General features: G+C 42.7%; 1 protein-coding gene across 3 annotated transcripts; it reads right to left on the bottom strand.

The window, feature by feature from the left end:
- Positions 1-686: 686 nt before the first annotated feature.
- LOC139556195 (E3 UFM1-protein ligase 1-like) lies at positions 687-16,676 on the bottom strand. Of its 3 annotated transcripts, none has more exons than XM_071369826.1 (19): positions 16,447-16,676; positions 12,426-12,571; positions 10,534-10,562; positions 10,338-10,435; positions 10,130-10,244; positions 9,602-9,732; positions 9,435-9,493; positions 9,089-9,235; positions 8,776-8,951; positions 7,110-7,289; positions 4,310-4,436; positions 3,862-3,984; positions 3,462-3,582; positions 3,155-3,321; positions 2,915-3,045; positions 2,706-2,786; positions 2,473-2,558; positions 2,170-2,350; positions 687-1,920 (listed from the first exon to the last, which is right to left on the bottom strand). In XM_071369826.1, the coding sequence occupies exons 1-19, from the start codon at positions 16,521-16,523 to the stop codon at positions 1,717-1,719; spliced, it is 2,379 nt and encodes a 792-aa protein (XP_071225927.1). In that variant the 5' UTR covers positions 16,524-16,676; the 3' UTR covers positions 687-1,716. The 3 variants fall into 3 exon arrangements, with proteins under 3 accessions (XP_071225927.1, XP_071225929.1, XP_071225928.1); XM_071369827.1 differs by having other exon boundaries at positions 1,830-1,963; XM_071369828.1 differs by lacking the exon at positions 10,534-10,562 and having other exon boundaries at positions 16,447-16,669.
- Between the last annotated feature and the right edge of the window lie 18 nt (positions 16,677-16,694).

Raw genomic sequence — 16,694 nt, 5'->3', positions numbered from 1 at the left:
CAAGATAACGCAGGAGTGGCTTCGGGACAAGTCTCTGAATGTCCTTGAGTTGCCCAGCCAGTGTCCGGACTTGAACCCGATCGAACATCTCTGGAGAGACCTGAAAATAGCTGTGCAGCAACACTACCCATCCAACCTAACCAAGCTTGAGAGGATCTGCAGAGAATGGGAGAAACTCCCAAAATACAGGTGTGCCAAGCTTGTAGCGTCATACCCAAGAAGACTCGAGGCTGTAATCACTGCCAAAGGTTCTTCACCAAAGTACTGAGTAAAGGGTCTGAATACTTATGTAAATGTGATAGTCTTTTTGCTTTGTCTTTATGGGGTATTGTTTGTAGAATGATGAGGGATAGTTTTTTAAATACATTTTTGAATAAGGCTGTAAACATAACAAAGTGTCGAAAATGTCAAGGGTCTGAATTCTTTCCCGAATATACTGGATGTATTTTTTTTACTGACAAATAAAAATCAACCAATCCAAACTGTGCCGCAGCCAATTGATGAATGGAAAGAGACATCTGTTACAAAACACCAAAAAGTTTAATGACATTCTGAGATTGTTGAGCCAAGCCTTCAATACTGGGTAAGCCTACAAGGTAGGGAGGGATGTATTTTCTGTTTGTTAAGCTTGACAGTCTATTTATTGTGGTGTTGAAAACCCAAACCATAATATTAAAGTGCCCAAAGTCAGTATGCTTTGTTTATTGTTTGTATGGTGCATTGACATTTGTTACATATATTTTATATTATTATAAATATGCCATCAAAATGTAGAACATCTGATTTCCCCCTAGCTGATCATTGTCTGCAGCTAACTCAGATCGCAGTGTAGAGGGAGAGGGAGCTCATCTGTGGTGGCATGTGCCACACAAGTGGCAAAGTTGATATCCAAGTTTATAAACACAGGGTCGCTACAGTTATTGTTTTTCATTGTATGAGGGGGAGGGTCTTCAATTTATTTTATGACACCTTTAGTTGGACTAGCCCTCTCCCCAGTAAATTTCGATCTGTCCCTAATACAAGTTTCATGTGCAGTTGTTCCCAGTGTGTGTTATCAATGGAGGGCGCCAGTGGTCTGTGTATCTTTCATTTCAGTAGAATGAAGAAGATACTGAAGATACAGTAGCCTGGATGAGGCAGTGATTTAGGACTACTATGGATACATATCTAGCTTCTGTGAAATTTGAAGTGACATGAATAAAATAGTTACCACCTCTGAATTATCACGTTGAATATAAACCCAAAAGACACAAACTAAGTTACATTCCAAGAGAGGCTAAGTGTTTTTTTAATTAAACCATGAATTATTTATTACATTACCTCACTGAGGACTTAATTGGAATGTTAATTCAAATGACACCCCACAAAGGAATTTTCTGCAAATCATTTGAAATAACAGGACCATTCACAACGCTACTACACTAGGTGGGTATCAGATATTTCTTAGTCTAAATGGGTATGACTGTTGAGAAATCACTTTGTAAGACAATTGTGTTTGGGGCAGCTGATCTACAGAATTTCATTATTAATTTATGATTTTTTCTAGATCTCGAGACATTCATTGGCCGCTTTGGCGAGCAATACATCCGCAATGGATTGTGGGTAAATCGGTACTAACAGGCTGATCTACAAATAATAATGAGTAGTTAGGTGATCAGTCAGATCAGTCAGCTGGCAGTTTCCAACTGCAACGCAGTCGATGTAGCACAAGCCCATTCACTCTTCAGTCCCAGACGTCTTCTTCTGAGAGAGGACCAGATCCTTTACCTCGCTGGTTAGGGAGACCAGTTCCTTCCGGATGGCCTCTGCCTCGTCCCCCTCCTCTGGGTTCTCTCCCTCCCCCTGCTTTTTCCCCTGGCTCTGGATCACCAACCTCTTAACCACCAGACCCTGGTAGCCCGTCAGCAGCCTGTGCTGCTCCTGGAACAACCACACCCGTCCAAAAGCTTCAGTATGACGTCATCTTAAAAATGGTGTCAATTGTAAACAGGTTACAATGTAAGTGTTGCAGAAACAGATCACCATAGGTCCCCCATAGAGCTAATCAAAAACATCCCAATAACATTAAAGGCTGCAAATATACACCATTATAACTATTACTGGTATAATAACACTAGCAATTTAGTATAATGTATAATCAATGAGAACCAAGGAGAAAAGGAGCAGTACCTCAGAGACGCGGCCCACCAGAGTCCCTATGATCTGGGGGACACAGCGTCCGGGGGCGTGCAGCATGCAGTGGGTGCTGGTCTGGAAGAGCAATACACTGGTCAGGTGGAGAATCAGGGCTGGGTCCTCAGTCTCCTTCAGCTGCTCTATCAGAGCCTGGCGGTGCAGGAACAGGGCCTGTCTATAGGAACCAGAACAACACACACTGCCCAGTCAGCCAACAATGTGTAGCACCTCAGACAATGACCCAGGTCCATGATTATAGACAAGGTATATGCTTGGACTTAAATGTTCCCCCTTTACCTTTCTCTTTTCTTGTCTCCCTTCTTCAGCATGAATCCACACACCTCAACTGCCATTTCTATATTGGTTACAAAATCTTCAATTGTCTGAAAATAAAATATCAATAGTGTCAGAAAAGCTTTCCATGCACATGATACATATATGAGAGAGCAATCTCAAAGTACTTTTCTTTGTTTAATAACATCTGCAATGATAAGTAGTAAACCTCCATCAACTGAATGAACATAACTTACCTTTCCATTCAGACTGTTGTGCACTTTCATAAGAGGCCCTTTGGTTTCCACTGGAAACATTCCTAATATCTTCACTCTGACCTAAAGGGAGATATATTGACATGCATTGTGACATTTGGGAATGTGCAGTACATGGATGAAGCCTCACTAAAGTTCTCGACCAACAGGATTGAACAGGCTTGGAATGACAAGCTGAGAGGAGAGCTAACCTCATTGGTGATAGAGTTGGGATTCTCTGCTGACATCATGAGTTCAGCTGCCATGAAATTCACCAGGATGTTGGTGACGTCCGTGCACACTGTCTTCAGGACGTACTTGGCAATGTGGACCTGGGTCTCATCTGTGGACTCAAATAATGATGGATCAGTTGATGTTTATGCTGCATTACTAGGTTTTTCATTCAATGAGGATTACCTGTACTTCTGTAGGAGTTAAATAAAGCGGTTTACCAGAGAAGAGCTTGGTCCCTTTCTCAAAGAGCCTGATGTTGTTGTACAGGTTGGAGAGCTCCTCCTGGAAGTCTTTCACGCTTCTCTTCTTTGTCACCCCGGTCGTGGAGCTAGTGGAAGACATGAACACAGTCCGAACCACCTCCTGGTAGGTCTTAGTCAAAGGCCTGCAGACAGAGCAAGACTCTTGCATGTTAAAACTGGCACATTGATGCACAGTATTTATTTTGTGTATTGAGTAAAGGGGTTAAAACATTGTGCTTGAAAGTGATTGTGACTGATCGTTGAGTGTGACAGGAATCCCTACCTTACTAAATGCTCCGCCAACTCAGAGAGGATTTCTTCGGGGCAGTCACACACTCTCTCTTCTAGGACAGCAGTGATCTCCTCCAGGGCCATGAAGGGGACTTCAGTCTGCTTGTTACGATCTGCAAAATATATAATTGTCCTTAATTGGGGTACTACAGTTACCTTGGTCTTACACTAACAGGCTTAATCACCCAGGGGAGCAATCTCCTCCAACACAACTGTTAAGATCTCATTACAGAGGACTACCTCACTGAACAAACAATGTAATACTGTACATTAATTGACATAGGGTTTTATTGTGCACACCCACAATAACTTCAGCCTGTGATCCAAACGGGACCAGTGCTACATAGTGAATTCATTGTGGAACCCAGGCAACATAATGACTGTAGTCATACTTTGTGGGGTGACTGCTGTCTCCTCATCACTGTCATCGTCCCTCCTGCCCTTCTTCTTGGTTTTGCGTATCCTGACCTCTCTGGCATTGCATCCTCCACCACCTCCTTTACTGCCACTGCCCTCTAGGAAGCAAAACAATATCAGAGTCAAACAATTAATTAACACTCTCTGCAGGGTCTGCAGCAAGCAGATGTGTCTGGTTCAGGGTTGCAGTATTTTTAACCTAACTTCCATTTTTCCTGAAAAACGGATGTGGGGTCTCCACTCAGGCGTCTTTTTACACCTGCTACGTTAGGTTAATTAATGAATAACGGGGAATTGACCAGGAGTCAAATCTCACCAACTACCCAGCAGAAAATACCTGGGCTTAGAAGAGTTTATCATGTCTAGTTGATAACCTAACAGACATTTTCTAGAGGGATTAGAATGAGGCCTGGCCTGTACTACCTGTAGTCTTTTTCCTCCTCTCCGTCTCCCTCTTCTCCTTTTTGGAGGGGGCTGTATTTTCTGTCATCATAGCGCCTTGCTTGAGATCGTCTTCAGTTATCAGGAAAACAGGGTTGTTCTTGGCTTCCTGAAAGAGAACAGCATGGAATTGATGAAGTGGAAAGGAGACACTTTAATTTACTGACTTTACTGTCGCCATGGGGACATTTTGTTAGTGTCATGTACACGTTTAAAGTCGTGTTTAAATACAAACCAAATTGACAAAACAACTTTCACACAACAGTTACATACCAATAAAAAGAGACTCGCCTGCTGGCCTTACTGGGTCGAAAGGAACATTAGCTCGAGCTATTTAGGAGGGATATCACACCTGGCACAAATTATTGTCTAGTTCTGTTTTTCATGCCGTGGGGTAGGCCTGGTGGTATACTGTATTTTATGATATACCGGTATTGATGCAGGGACCGGTTTGGGTTTTTACTTTACCTTCTATACCGGTATTTGAATGTTTGGTTTGTTAAATGTGATGCCATGTGTAATATCAATTTGTATAGTTTACTTTGCTACTTGAGTCATCTCTCTCCACTTTCTCTCCGTGCCACTTTCCACAGACCTAGCCACGCCCCCCGTCACTCAAGGAGCGCATTTGATGTTCCTCAACCACGAGACACTTGCGTTCAGTCTGCTTGGTCAATGCAGCACATGCAACAATGTTCATGACAACAATGCTGTTTTCACTTTTAATATAAATCCACTAGCGTTCTATAATGACACTATTAGTTTGTGTTTCTTAAATCAGCAAACAGCTAGTTTGTCTTTTCTTAGCAAGTTGCCCTAAATCTTGTGAGACGCTAATTGTTAGCCGCCAATGCTAGCTAATAAATGTACTGAGTAAGAGCAAACGTAGCTAGCTAATACAGCCTGATAATACCAGTGATTGTGTAGACCTAAATCAGCATGTTGTTTGTGCAACAGTATCTTCTAAATCAAAGAGGAATACGCAAAGCAAGAATATGTTAGCTACATGAAGTTGCTAAGAAAAAACATGCAATGTAGCCGAAGCTTATAGAGTCCCCTAGGAAACACTTATCAACACTTTCGTTCCTACCCTGTCACAATAACTTCTCCCTGGCATTTTAATTCATTGTCATCTCAAACACTCTATTCAAAGTGCCTACTATTATATTCTAACTATAGAATTAGAATAGTCATTCTATTTCCATGATTCCAACAGTTTCTCTAATTCGCAAGTCAAATCGCAATTGCAACATTAGGCTAAAAATAAGTCCTAGATTATTTGCCCATATCGTGCAGCCCTACATGTGGAAATTCTCTCAATTGAGCAGTGGTAAGTAAAAATACTTTAAAGTACTACTTAAGTCTTTTGGTTTCTGTGCTTTACTTGACTCTTTTTGACAACTTTTACTTCACTATATTCCTAAAGAAAATACTGTACTTTTTACTCCATACATTTTCCCTGACACCTAAAAGTAAATTTTGAATGCTTAGCAGGACAGGAAAATGGTCCAATTCACACAATTGTCCAGAGAACATCCCTGGTCATCTACTACCTCTGATCTGGAGGACTCACTAAACACAAATGCTTTGTTTGTTAAATGATGTCTGAGTGTTGGAGTGTGCCTGCCCCTGGCTATCCATAAATGTAAAAAAAAAAAAAATGAACAAGAAAAGGGTGACATTTGGTTTGCTTCATATAAGGAATTTGAAATTATTTATACTTTTACTTTTGATACTTAAGTATATTTAAAAACAAATACTTTTAGACTTTTACTCATGTAGTATTTTACTGGGTGACTTGAACTTGAGTAATTTTCTATTAACATATCTTTACTTTTACTCAAGTATGGCAATTGGGTACTTTTTCCACCGCTGCAACTGAGTACAGGAAATGCAGAAATTATAAAAGTACTGAAATTTAGTTTTGGTTGAAGTTTAATTGAACAGTATAAAACAGTCAGAATGGAGAAAGACTCACTTAGAATGTATATGTTGCCACCCTAGGATCACTCACTACTCATAGAGCAAATGTACAACTTTTATTATTCAAAAACTAAAAATACCGTCAAACCGTCCAATTTAAAAAAAAATATTGTGATATAATATTTTGGCCACATCGCCCAGCCCTACCGTGGTGCCCTATACCTGCACCCAGAGGTGAGTAGTTCAAAGACACAGCTATACACGGAGCGTACAACTCATTAAGAACACCTTCCTAATATTGAGTTGCACCTCCACCCCCTTTACCATCAGAACAGCCTCAATTCGTCAGGGCATGGACTCCATAAGGTGTCGAAAGCATTCCACAGGGATGCTGGCCCATGTTGACCCTAATGCTTCCCACAGTTGGGTCAAGTTGGCTGGATGTCCTTTGGGTGGTGTACCATTCTTGATACACACAGGTAACTGTTAAGCGTGAAAAACCCAGCAGTGTCGCAGGTCTGGAAACAAACCGGTGCGCCTGGCACATACTATAATACCACGTTCAAAGGCAATTCAATATTTTGTCTTGCCCATTCACCCTCTGAATGGCACACACACACAATCCATGTATCAGGGCTTAAAAATCCTTCTTTATCCTGTCTCCTCCCCTTCATCTACACTGATTGAAGTGGATTTAACAGGTGACATATATAAGGTATAATAGCTTTTACATGGATTCACCTGGTCAGTCTCATGGAAAAAGCAGGTGTTCTTAATGTTTTGTACAATAAGTGTATCTCCATCTCAAAAGACAATGACAATCTGCCCATCAGGTAACTTCATGACAGGTGTGATATACCTTCTGAGCTTTATGCTGCATGGTTTCCTCAAAGAGACAAAGACAGTTGCTGATGAACTTCTCGCTGACCACCACGGTGTCTCCCAGGACCCTGGCAGTCGACTGCACATTGGTCGTTCTCATGGCCTCGTTGATTATGATGCCAACATCCTCCATGGACAGACAGCTGGGCAGAATGGGCTACATGTCAAAAGCAGGGGGAGCACATGTGACACTGTGACTCAAGAAAATGAGATGATTTTATATACAGTGCATTCAGAAAGTATTCAGACCCCTTGACTTTTTCCACAATTTGTTATGTTACAGCCTTATTCTAAAATGTATTACCCCATAACGACAAAGCAAAAACAAGATTTTAGAATAATAAAAAAACAGAAAACATAAATATCACATTTACATAAGTATTCAGACCCTTTACTCAGTACTTTGTTGAAGCACCTTTGGCAGCGATTACAGCCTCGAGTTTTCTTGGGTATGACGCTACAAGCGTGGCACACCTGTATTTTAGAAGTTTCTTCCATTCTCTGCAGATCCTCTAAAGCTTGGTTAGTTTGGATGGGTAGTGTCGCTGCACAGCTATTTTCAGGTCTCTCCAGAGATGTTCGATGAGGTTCAAGTCCGGACTCTGGCTGGGCAACTCAAGGACATTCAGAGACTTGTCCCGAAGCCACTCCTGCGTTATCTTGGCTGTGTGCTTAGGGTCGTTGTCCTGTTGGAAGGTGAACCGTCGCTCTGGAGCAGGTTTTCATCAAGGATCTCTCTGTACTTTGCTCTGTTCATCTTTCCCTCAATCAAGACTAGTCTCCCAGTCTCTGCCCCTGAAGAACGTCCCCACAGCATGATGCTGTCACCACCATGCTTCACCGTAGGGATGTTGCCTGGTTTCCTCCAGACGTGACGCTTGGCATTCAGGCCAAAGAGTTCAATCTTGGGTTCATCAGACCAGAGAATTTTGTTTCTCATGGTCTGAGAGTCCTTTAGGTGCTTTTTGGCAAACTCCAAGCAGGCTGTTATGTACCTTTTACTGAGCAGTGGCTTCCGTCTGGTCACCTTACCATAAAGGCCTGATTGGTGGAGTGCTGCAGAGATGGTTGTCCTTCTGGAATGTTCTCCCATCTCCACAGAGGAACTCTAGAGCTCTTTCAGAGTGACCATCGGGTTCTTGGTCACCTGCCTGACCAAGGCCCTTCTCCCCCGATTGTTCAGTTTGGCCGGGCGGTCAGCTCTAGGAAGTCTTGGTGGTTCCAAACTTCTTCCATTTAAGAATGACGGGGGCCACTGTGTTCTTTGGGACCTTCAACACTGCAGAAATGTTTTGGTACCCTTCCCCAGATCTTTGTCTCGACACAATCCTGTCTCGAAGCTCTACCGACAATTCCTTCGACATATTTCAGTTGTATTTTTTTATATAAATTGGCAAAAATGTTTTTGCTTTGTCATTACGGGGCAGTGTGTGTAGATTGATGAGGGAAAAAACGATTTAATACATTTTAGAATAAGGCTGTAACGTAACAATGTGGAAAAAGTCAAGGGGTCTGAATACTTTCCGAAGGCACTGTATATTTTAAACGTGACAGGTTAGTTACTGAGCAAAATCAACAAATTATGCTATAAATCATTTTTGTGATTTGGCAGAGAACGATTGATAAAGCAGGTTGGTATGGACCTGCACATCGGCCCATGTGGCAGAGTTGACAGCCTCCTCCACAGAAGCCTCCACCTGGTCTACCAGGGCCTGGCCTACACAGGCTGCCATGAGAAACAGCAGCTTGCTGGACTTGAAACGTTTCTTGATGTAGCTCACTGGGTCAGGGATGCCAAGTCTGATCAAAGAATCAAACTCTGTGTGGAGAGAACAGAGGACATATTTGAGGGTACAAATCAGGTTTTACGCAGATTTCCAGTATGGAAATTATGAAAAAGAAATATTGCAACCAATAAGCTTAGTATATCCCCTAAATAATCAAAGGTGGGAGTACCTAAATAGCCATTCTGCTTGAGGAAGGAGTCCACCCAGGCATTCTGTGTTTTGGAGTAGATGTCAGGGATGTAGACAGCTTTGTCCTGCCGGCCCCCCACCACAGTGCCTTTCAGACGGCCAGTATTCACCAGCTCCTCCAAAACAGCTGGGGACCAAAAGTTAGCTGAACTATAGCATGACATACAACAATAGCATGACATACAAGTATTTGATTGATTAGGCGTACTCAAAACATTGTTTGTACAGAACACACAGATAAAATCATTATACACCCAAAACACAGTACAGTACTGACAATTCAGCTTGGTCTGAATTTTAAAACAACAGAAGGAACAGCTACTTACAGTAGAGAAGATGTTCCTGAAAACCATAGACGCCAATCACATTACCAACTGGTGTTGGCCTACAAAAGGAATTCAAAGGAATTAAGTATTAGGAGCAGGGCGGGGGGAAAAACTAAGATTGTGTTGGTTAAAAAAGCAAGACAGGTAGGGATTGGTATGGAACATACCGAGTCACTGCACTGAAAAGCCCACGGATGCGAGCTCCATGGCGAGAGACAAATGCAGGGGTAAATAAGACTCCCCTGTTGTACTCATCCATCTGGCCTTGGATGACTTTCCCAAGACGCTTCGACAGCTCCTACGAGACACAGCATAGCACACAATCAGACAAAGTGGTTAACATTTCAGATAACTGTGTGTACAGGTCCATACATGCACCTCAAGCTGAAACTCAAGCTACCGACAAAGCACACAGATACTTAACTTTCAAAAGACTATTGATATCAAAGTATAAACATGATAAAAAACAGATCTTTTCTGTAAGCATCACCTCAAATATAGAAGAGGTAAATGGTATTGACAAGGAGACAGAGGTGGTTCTAGACTCACGGTTAGTGCTATCCGGTATCCTTGGGACGTCCCTACCCTAAACACTAACCCTTACCTTAAGCATTTTGAATTTCAACTTAAATGGGGTGACGTCAGAGTTGGGACATCCCAAGGACCACGTTTAGACTTTTTTCCCCTTGCCTCACCTCAGTCAGGAAGTCCCCTGGAAGGTCATAGTTTTTACATAGTTCTGGGATGTTCACAAAGCCTGCCTCTTGTAGTTTATCATTCACCTCCTCAGAAACTCGATTCAGGTAGTTTCTAGAAGACAGGGGGAATTCAGAACAAATCTAATAGCCCAGTAGCTGACAGCACTACAATGAAAAAATGTGTTGTGTGAAAAGTCCTACTCACTCATCGATAAGCTGCCCCAGCACCAGTTGAACGCTTTTATCAGATCTTGCAATGTCATTTGCTCTGGCCTCAACATGAACCCAATCAACGTTGATAACCTGTAAACAATAATAAAAAAGCATTATTGTCAGAAACATTTAACTACAGTGCTACAAACTAGGAAGAGGAATTAGTAGTACTGCAGAATGACACACACCTTCTGTAGGTCCACAATGTTGACCCGACCTTTGGAAAGCAGAAACAAGATATATATTTTTTTTAATCTACGTCACCATAATAGTATTATATATGTATAGTTGAAGTCGGAAGTTTACATACACTTAGGTTGGAGTCATTAAAACTCGTTTTTCAACCACTCCACAAATTTCTTGACAACAAACTATAGTTTTGGCAAGTCGGTTAGGACATCAACTTTGTGCATGACAAGTAATTTTTCCAACAATTGTTTACAGACAGCAGCAAAGGACCTTGTGAAGATGCTGGAGGAAACAGGTACAAAGGTATCTATATCCACAGTAAAATGAGTCCTATATCGACATAACCTGAAAGGGCGCTCAGCAAGGAAGAAGCCACTGCTTCAAAGCCACCATAAAAAAAGGTAGACTACGGTTTGCAACTGCACATGGGGACAAATATCGTACTTTTTGGAGAAATGTCCTCTGGTCTGATGAAACAAAAATATAACTGTTCGGCCATAATGACCATCGTTATGTTTGGAGGAAAAAGGGGGAGACTTGCAAGCCGAAGAACACCATCCCAATCGTGAAGCACGGGGTGGCAGCATCATGTTGTGGAGGTGCTTTGCTGCAGGAGGGTCTGGTGCACTTCACAAAATAGATGGCATCACGAGGAGGTAAATTATGTGGATATATAGAAAGAACATCAAGACATCAGTCAGGAAGTTAAATCTTGGTCGCAAATTGGGTCTTCCAAATCGACAATGACCACAAGCATACTTCCAAAGTTGTGGCAAAATGGCTTAAGGACAACAAACTCAAGGTATTGGAGTGGCCATCACAAAGCCCTGACCTCAATCCTAAAGAAAATGTGTGGGCAGAACTGAAAAAGCATGTGTGAGCAAGGAGGCCTACAAACCTGACTCAGTTACACCAGCTCTGTTAGGAGGAATGGGCCAAAATTCACCCAACTTATTGTGGGAAGCTTGTGGAAGGCTACCCAACATGTTTGACCCAAGTTAAATCATTTAAAGGCAATGCTACCAAATACTAATTGAGTGTATCTAAACTTCTGACCCACTGGGAATGTGATGAAAGAAATAAAAGCTGAAATAAATCATTCTCTCTACTATTATTCTGACATTTCACATTCTTAAAATAGAGTGGTGATCCTACCAGTGAATTTTTACTAGGATTAAATGTCAGGAATTGTGAAAAACTGAGTTTAAATGTATTTGGCTAAGGTGTATGTAAACTTCCGACTTCAACTGTGTGTGTGTGTGTGTATATATACAAATAAGAATTTGTTCTTAACTGACTTGCCTAGTTTAAATTTTAAATATATATATACATATACACACATACATATACATACATATACATATATATATTTAAAATTTAAACTAGGCAAGTCAGTTAAGAACAAATTCTTATTTACAATGACGGCCTACACCGGCCAAACCCAGACGATGCTGGGCCAATTGTGCTCCGCCCTATGGGGCTCCCAATCACGTCCGGTTGTGATACAGCCTGGAATCGAACCAGGGTGTCTGTAGTGAAGCCTCTAGCACTGAGATGCAGTGCCTTAGACCGCTGCGCCACTCGGGAGCTATGTAGGCAATTTAGCAGACGCTTTTATCCAAAGCGACTTAGTCATGCGTGCGTATATTTTACATAAGGGTTGTCCTGGGAAAATAAACTACTACCCCGGCGTTGCAAGCACCAAGCTCTACCAACTAACTGAACTACAGAGGATGGTCTTTTACATAACCTTTTGTCCATGTCAATAAGTGTAGGTGTATGTTAAACCTTGAACATCTACGCAACCATGATCTGAGATGAATGAGTGCAACACTTTTTTCCTTGATGACAAAGGTATTGGAATCAGAAGAAGATTGCCTAGCCAACTGACCTCCATGGACGTAGAGCTCATCCCGTATCTCTCTACTGATTTGGGATGGGGTTATGTACTCTTTGCCATCAAGTGTGTGTACCACATCCAACTTCTTCTCTTCAACCAGCTTGGCAACGATTTCAATGCAGTTCCTCTCCGACAACCTGGGATGGATTTACAGTAGAAGGGGTATTTAGACACAAGATCCTAGAATTTAGTTCTATATGAAATTCTATGCATTTAGTAAAAAGGCCTTTCTTTCCCGTGGGATGTTCTGGGATTCATCCAATAGCATTGAGGAGTTTACAGTCACGGGCTTCAACAATAAGTTCATAGAGGATGTTTTCCCCCACAGTGACCTTAAGAATGTATCCAACCACAAACCATGGATTACAAGCAGTATCCCTACTGGGCTAGAGCTACCTCTTACAAGGAACGGGTAACAGACATGGATGCATACAAGAAAGCCCACTACGACCTCCGACGAGACACCAAACATGGAAAAGGACAATATAGGAGGAAGGTGGAATCCTATTACACTGACTCCGACACTTGTTTTATTTGGCAGGGGTTGCAGACGATAACGGATTACACAGGGAAACCCAGTCATGAGTTGCCCAGCGATGCAGAACTCCCAAACAAGCTAAATGCCTTTTATGCTTGTGTTTCCGGATGACTGTGATCTCGCTCTCCGTGGCCGATGTGAGCAACCGTTTAAACAGGTTAACAATCACAAAGTGGAATACCTGCATGTGCAGACCAGCTGGCAAGTGTAAAATATATTTTCAATCTCTCCTTGTCCCAGTCTGTAATCCCAACATGTTTCAAGGTGATCACCATTGTCTCTGTTCCCAAGAGCACCAAGGTAACCTGCCTAAATGACTACCCTGCCCTGTAGGACTCACATCTTTAATTATGAAGTACTTTGAAAGGCTGGTCATGACACACATCAACACCATCATCCATGACACCCTAGACCCACACCAATTTGCATACCGCCCCAACAGGTCCACAGATGATGCAATCTCAATTGCACTTCACACTGCCCCCTCCCACCTGGACAAGAGGAGAAATAACTATGTGAGAATGCAGTTCATAGACTACAGCTCAGCATTCAACACCATAGTCCCCTCCAAGCTCATCACCAAGCTAGAGAGCCTGGGACTGAATCCCTCCCTCTGCAACTGGATCCTGGACTTCCTGATGGGCTGGCCCCAGGTGGTGAGAGTAGGCAACAACACCTCAGCCACACTGAACCGCAACACGGGGCCCCCTTAGGGGTGTGTGCTTAGTCCCCTCCTGTACTCACTATAGTGGATTGGATCGAGAGGGCTGTAATGGAGCGGCTCGATAGCTTCAAGTTCCTTGGCATCCACATCACTAAGGACTTACCATGGTCCACACACACCCACACAATCGTGAAGAGGGCATGGCAGCGCCTCTTCCCCCTCAGGAAGCTGCAAAGATTTGGCATGTGCCCTCAGATCTCAAAAAGCTCTACTGCTGCACCATCAAGAGAGCATCTTGACTGGCTGCATCACCACTTGGTATGGCAAATGCACCGCCCTCGACCAAAGCGCTAGAGATAGTGCTGCGGACATCCCAGTACATCATTGGGGCCAAGCTCCCTGCCATCCAAGACCTCAAGATCAGTTAGTGTCAGAGAAAGGCCCCAAGAATTGCCAAAAACTTCAGCCACCCAAGCCATAGACTATTCCCTCTGCTACCATCTGGCAAACGGCACCAGAGCGTCAGCTCTGGGACAAACAGGCTTCGAGACAGCTTCTACCCCCAATGCATTAGACTGCTAAAAAAACACTCAAGTAGATTGAGACTTGTCCCGAAGCCACTACTGCTCTGTCTTGGCTGTGTACTTAGGGTCATTGTCCTGTTGGAAGGTGAACCTTCCCCCCAGTCTGAGCTCCGGACGCTCTGGAGTAGGTTTTCATCAAGGATCTCTGTCCTTTGATCCGTTCATTTTTCCCTCGATCAAGACTAGTCTCCCAGGCCCTGCAGCTAAAAAACATCCCCACAGCATGATGCTGCCAACACCATGCTTCACCGTAGGGATGGTGCCTGGTTTCCTCCAGACGTGATGCTTGGCATTTAGCCCAAAGACTTCAATCTGGTTTCATCAGACCAGATAATATTGTTTCTCATGATCTGAGAGTCTTTTAGGTGCCTTTTGGCAAACTCCAAAGCGGGCTATTATATGCATTTTACTGAGGAGTGGCTTCCATCTGGCCACTCTACCATAAAAGCCTGATTGGTAGAGCGCTGCAGAGATGGTTGTCCTTCTATTTCAGTTGAAGGCATTCAGTTGTACAACTGACTAGGTATCCCCCTTTCCATTTCTGGGAGGTCCTCCCATCTCCACAGAGGAACTCTGGAGCTCTGTCAGAGTGACCATCGGGTTCTTGTTCACCTCCCTGACCAAGGCCCTTCTCCCCTGATTGCTCAGTTCGGCCGGGTGGCCAGCTCTACAAAAGGTCTTGGTGGTTCCAAACTTCTTCCAATTAAGAATGATGGAGGCCACTGTGTTCTTAGGGACCTTCAATGCTGCAGAAATGTTTTGGTACCATTCCCCAGATCTGTGCCTTGAGACACAATCCTGTCTCAGAGCTCTACGGACAATTCCTTCGACCTCATGGCTTGGTTTTTGCTCTGACATGCACTGTCAACTGTTGGACCTTATATAGACTGGTGTGTGCCTTTCCAAATCATGTCCAATCAATTGAATTTACCACAGGTGGATCTCAAGGATGATCAATGAAAACAGGATAAACCTGAGCTCAATTTCGAGTCTCATAGCAAAAGGTCTGAATACTTATGTACACTTCCATTTAAAAGTTTGGGGTCACTTAGAAATGTCCTTGTTTTTGGAAGATTTTGTCCATTAAAATAACATCAAATTGATCAGAAATACAGTGCAGACATTGTTAATGTTGTAAATGACTATCGTAGCTGGAAACAGCAGATTTTTTATGGAATATCTACATAGGCCCATTATCAGCAACCATCTCTCCTGTGTTCCAATGGCACGTTGTGTTAGCTAATCCAAGTTTATAATTTTAAAGGCTAACTGATCATTAGAAAACCCTTTTGCAATTATGTTAGCACAGCTGAAAACTGTTGTCTTGACTAAAGAAGCAACAAAACTGGCCTTTAGACTAGTTGAGTATCTGGAGCATCAGCATTAAACTTTCTTCTGAAACTTGTCAGTGTATTATTTTTCTGAGAAATGAAGGCTATTCCATGCGAAAAATTGCCAAGAAACTGAAGATCTCGTACAACGCTGTGTACTACTCCCTTCACAGAACAGCGCAACCTGGCTCTAACCAAAAGAGAAAGAGGAGTGGGAGGCCCTGAGGCACAACTGAGCAAGAGGACAAGTACATTAGTGTCTACATCATACCTAGTAACTCTGCAAATTGATCTCGTACTAGTACGCCCTGTATAGCTCCATTCTTGTATCGTGTTACTATTTTATTTGTAACTTTATCGTCGGGAAGGACTTGTATGCAAGCATTTCACGGTAAAGTCTACACCAGCTGTATTCGATGCATGTGACATAACGTTTACTATGTAACGTTACAAATCAAATTGTATCTGAAATGGCTAGATTTAGCAGCTGTTTCCTATAGAAGGCCAGAGGTTCTGTTAACATTACCTAACAGACTCTAGTTAACAGCTAGGTAATACAATATTAGTCCCGCTAAAAACTTCTGCAGGAAGCCCGTAGGCACAGTTTATTTTTAAGTATGTTGTATTTGTTACACTAAAAATAAAATGTACGTAGGCACAGATAGTTAGCTGGCTAACGATAGCTGTCCTGCTGGTTCAGCCCACCACACGTTCGCTCCAGTTAGCCAACTCGGACTGTAACGTTAGTTCTATGACTGCCCAGACATAAACAATCAACAAGTCAGTTATCTAGCTAGCTAACTTAGTAGTTACATCTGACTATAAAGTTCAGAGAAGCTAGCTAACGACTCGAGTATCGTTAGCTATTTTGGAATAGCCAGCTGGCTTTCGCTACCTCTGCACTGTGTCAGCAAACTGTGCTCTCTGGAAATCCGCTGCCAGACGTCTGATTTCTTCCCAGGCGGCTGCCATGGTATTTGTTGGTTTCTAAAACGATTCAACTACAGGTTTGCATGGGCGTTAATCTTCAACTCTATGGCTATATTTCTTGCTACTAGCTAAACCATGTTGTGCAAAGTACAATAACGTTAGCTAGTAGTGATTCACAAATTCACACGTCAACATAACAGTAACGTAATACGG

This window comes from Salvelinus alpinus, chromosome 27 (genome assembly GCF_045679555.1).
Source record: "Salvelinus alpinus chromosome 27, SLU_Salpinus.1, whole genome shotgun sequence".
NCBI classification, from domain to species: Eukaryota; Metazoa; Chordata; class Actinopteri; order Salmoniformes; family Salmonidae; genus Salvelinus; species Salvelinus alpinus.
Note: the sequence above shows the minus strand (reverse complement) of the source record. Positions and strands in the feature narration are given on the sequence as shown.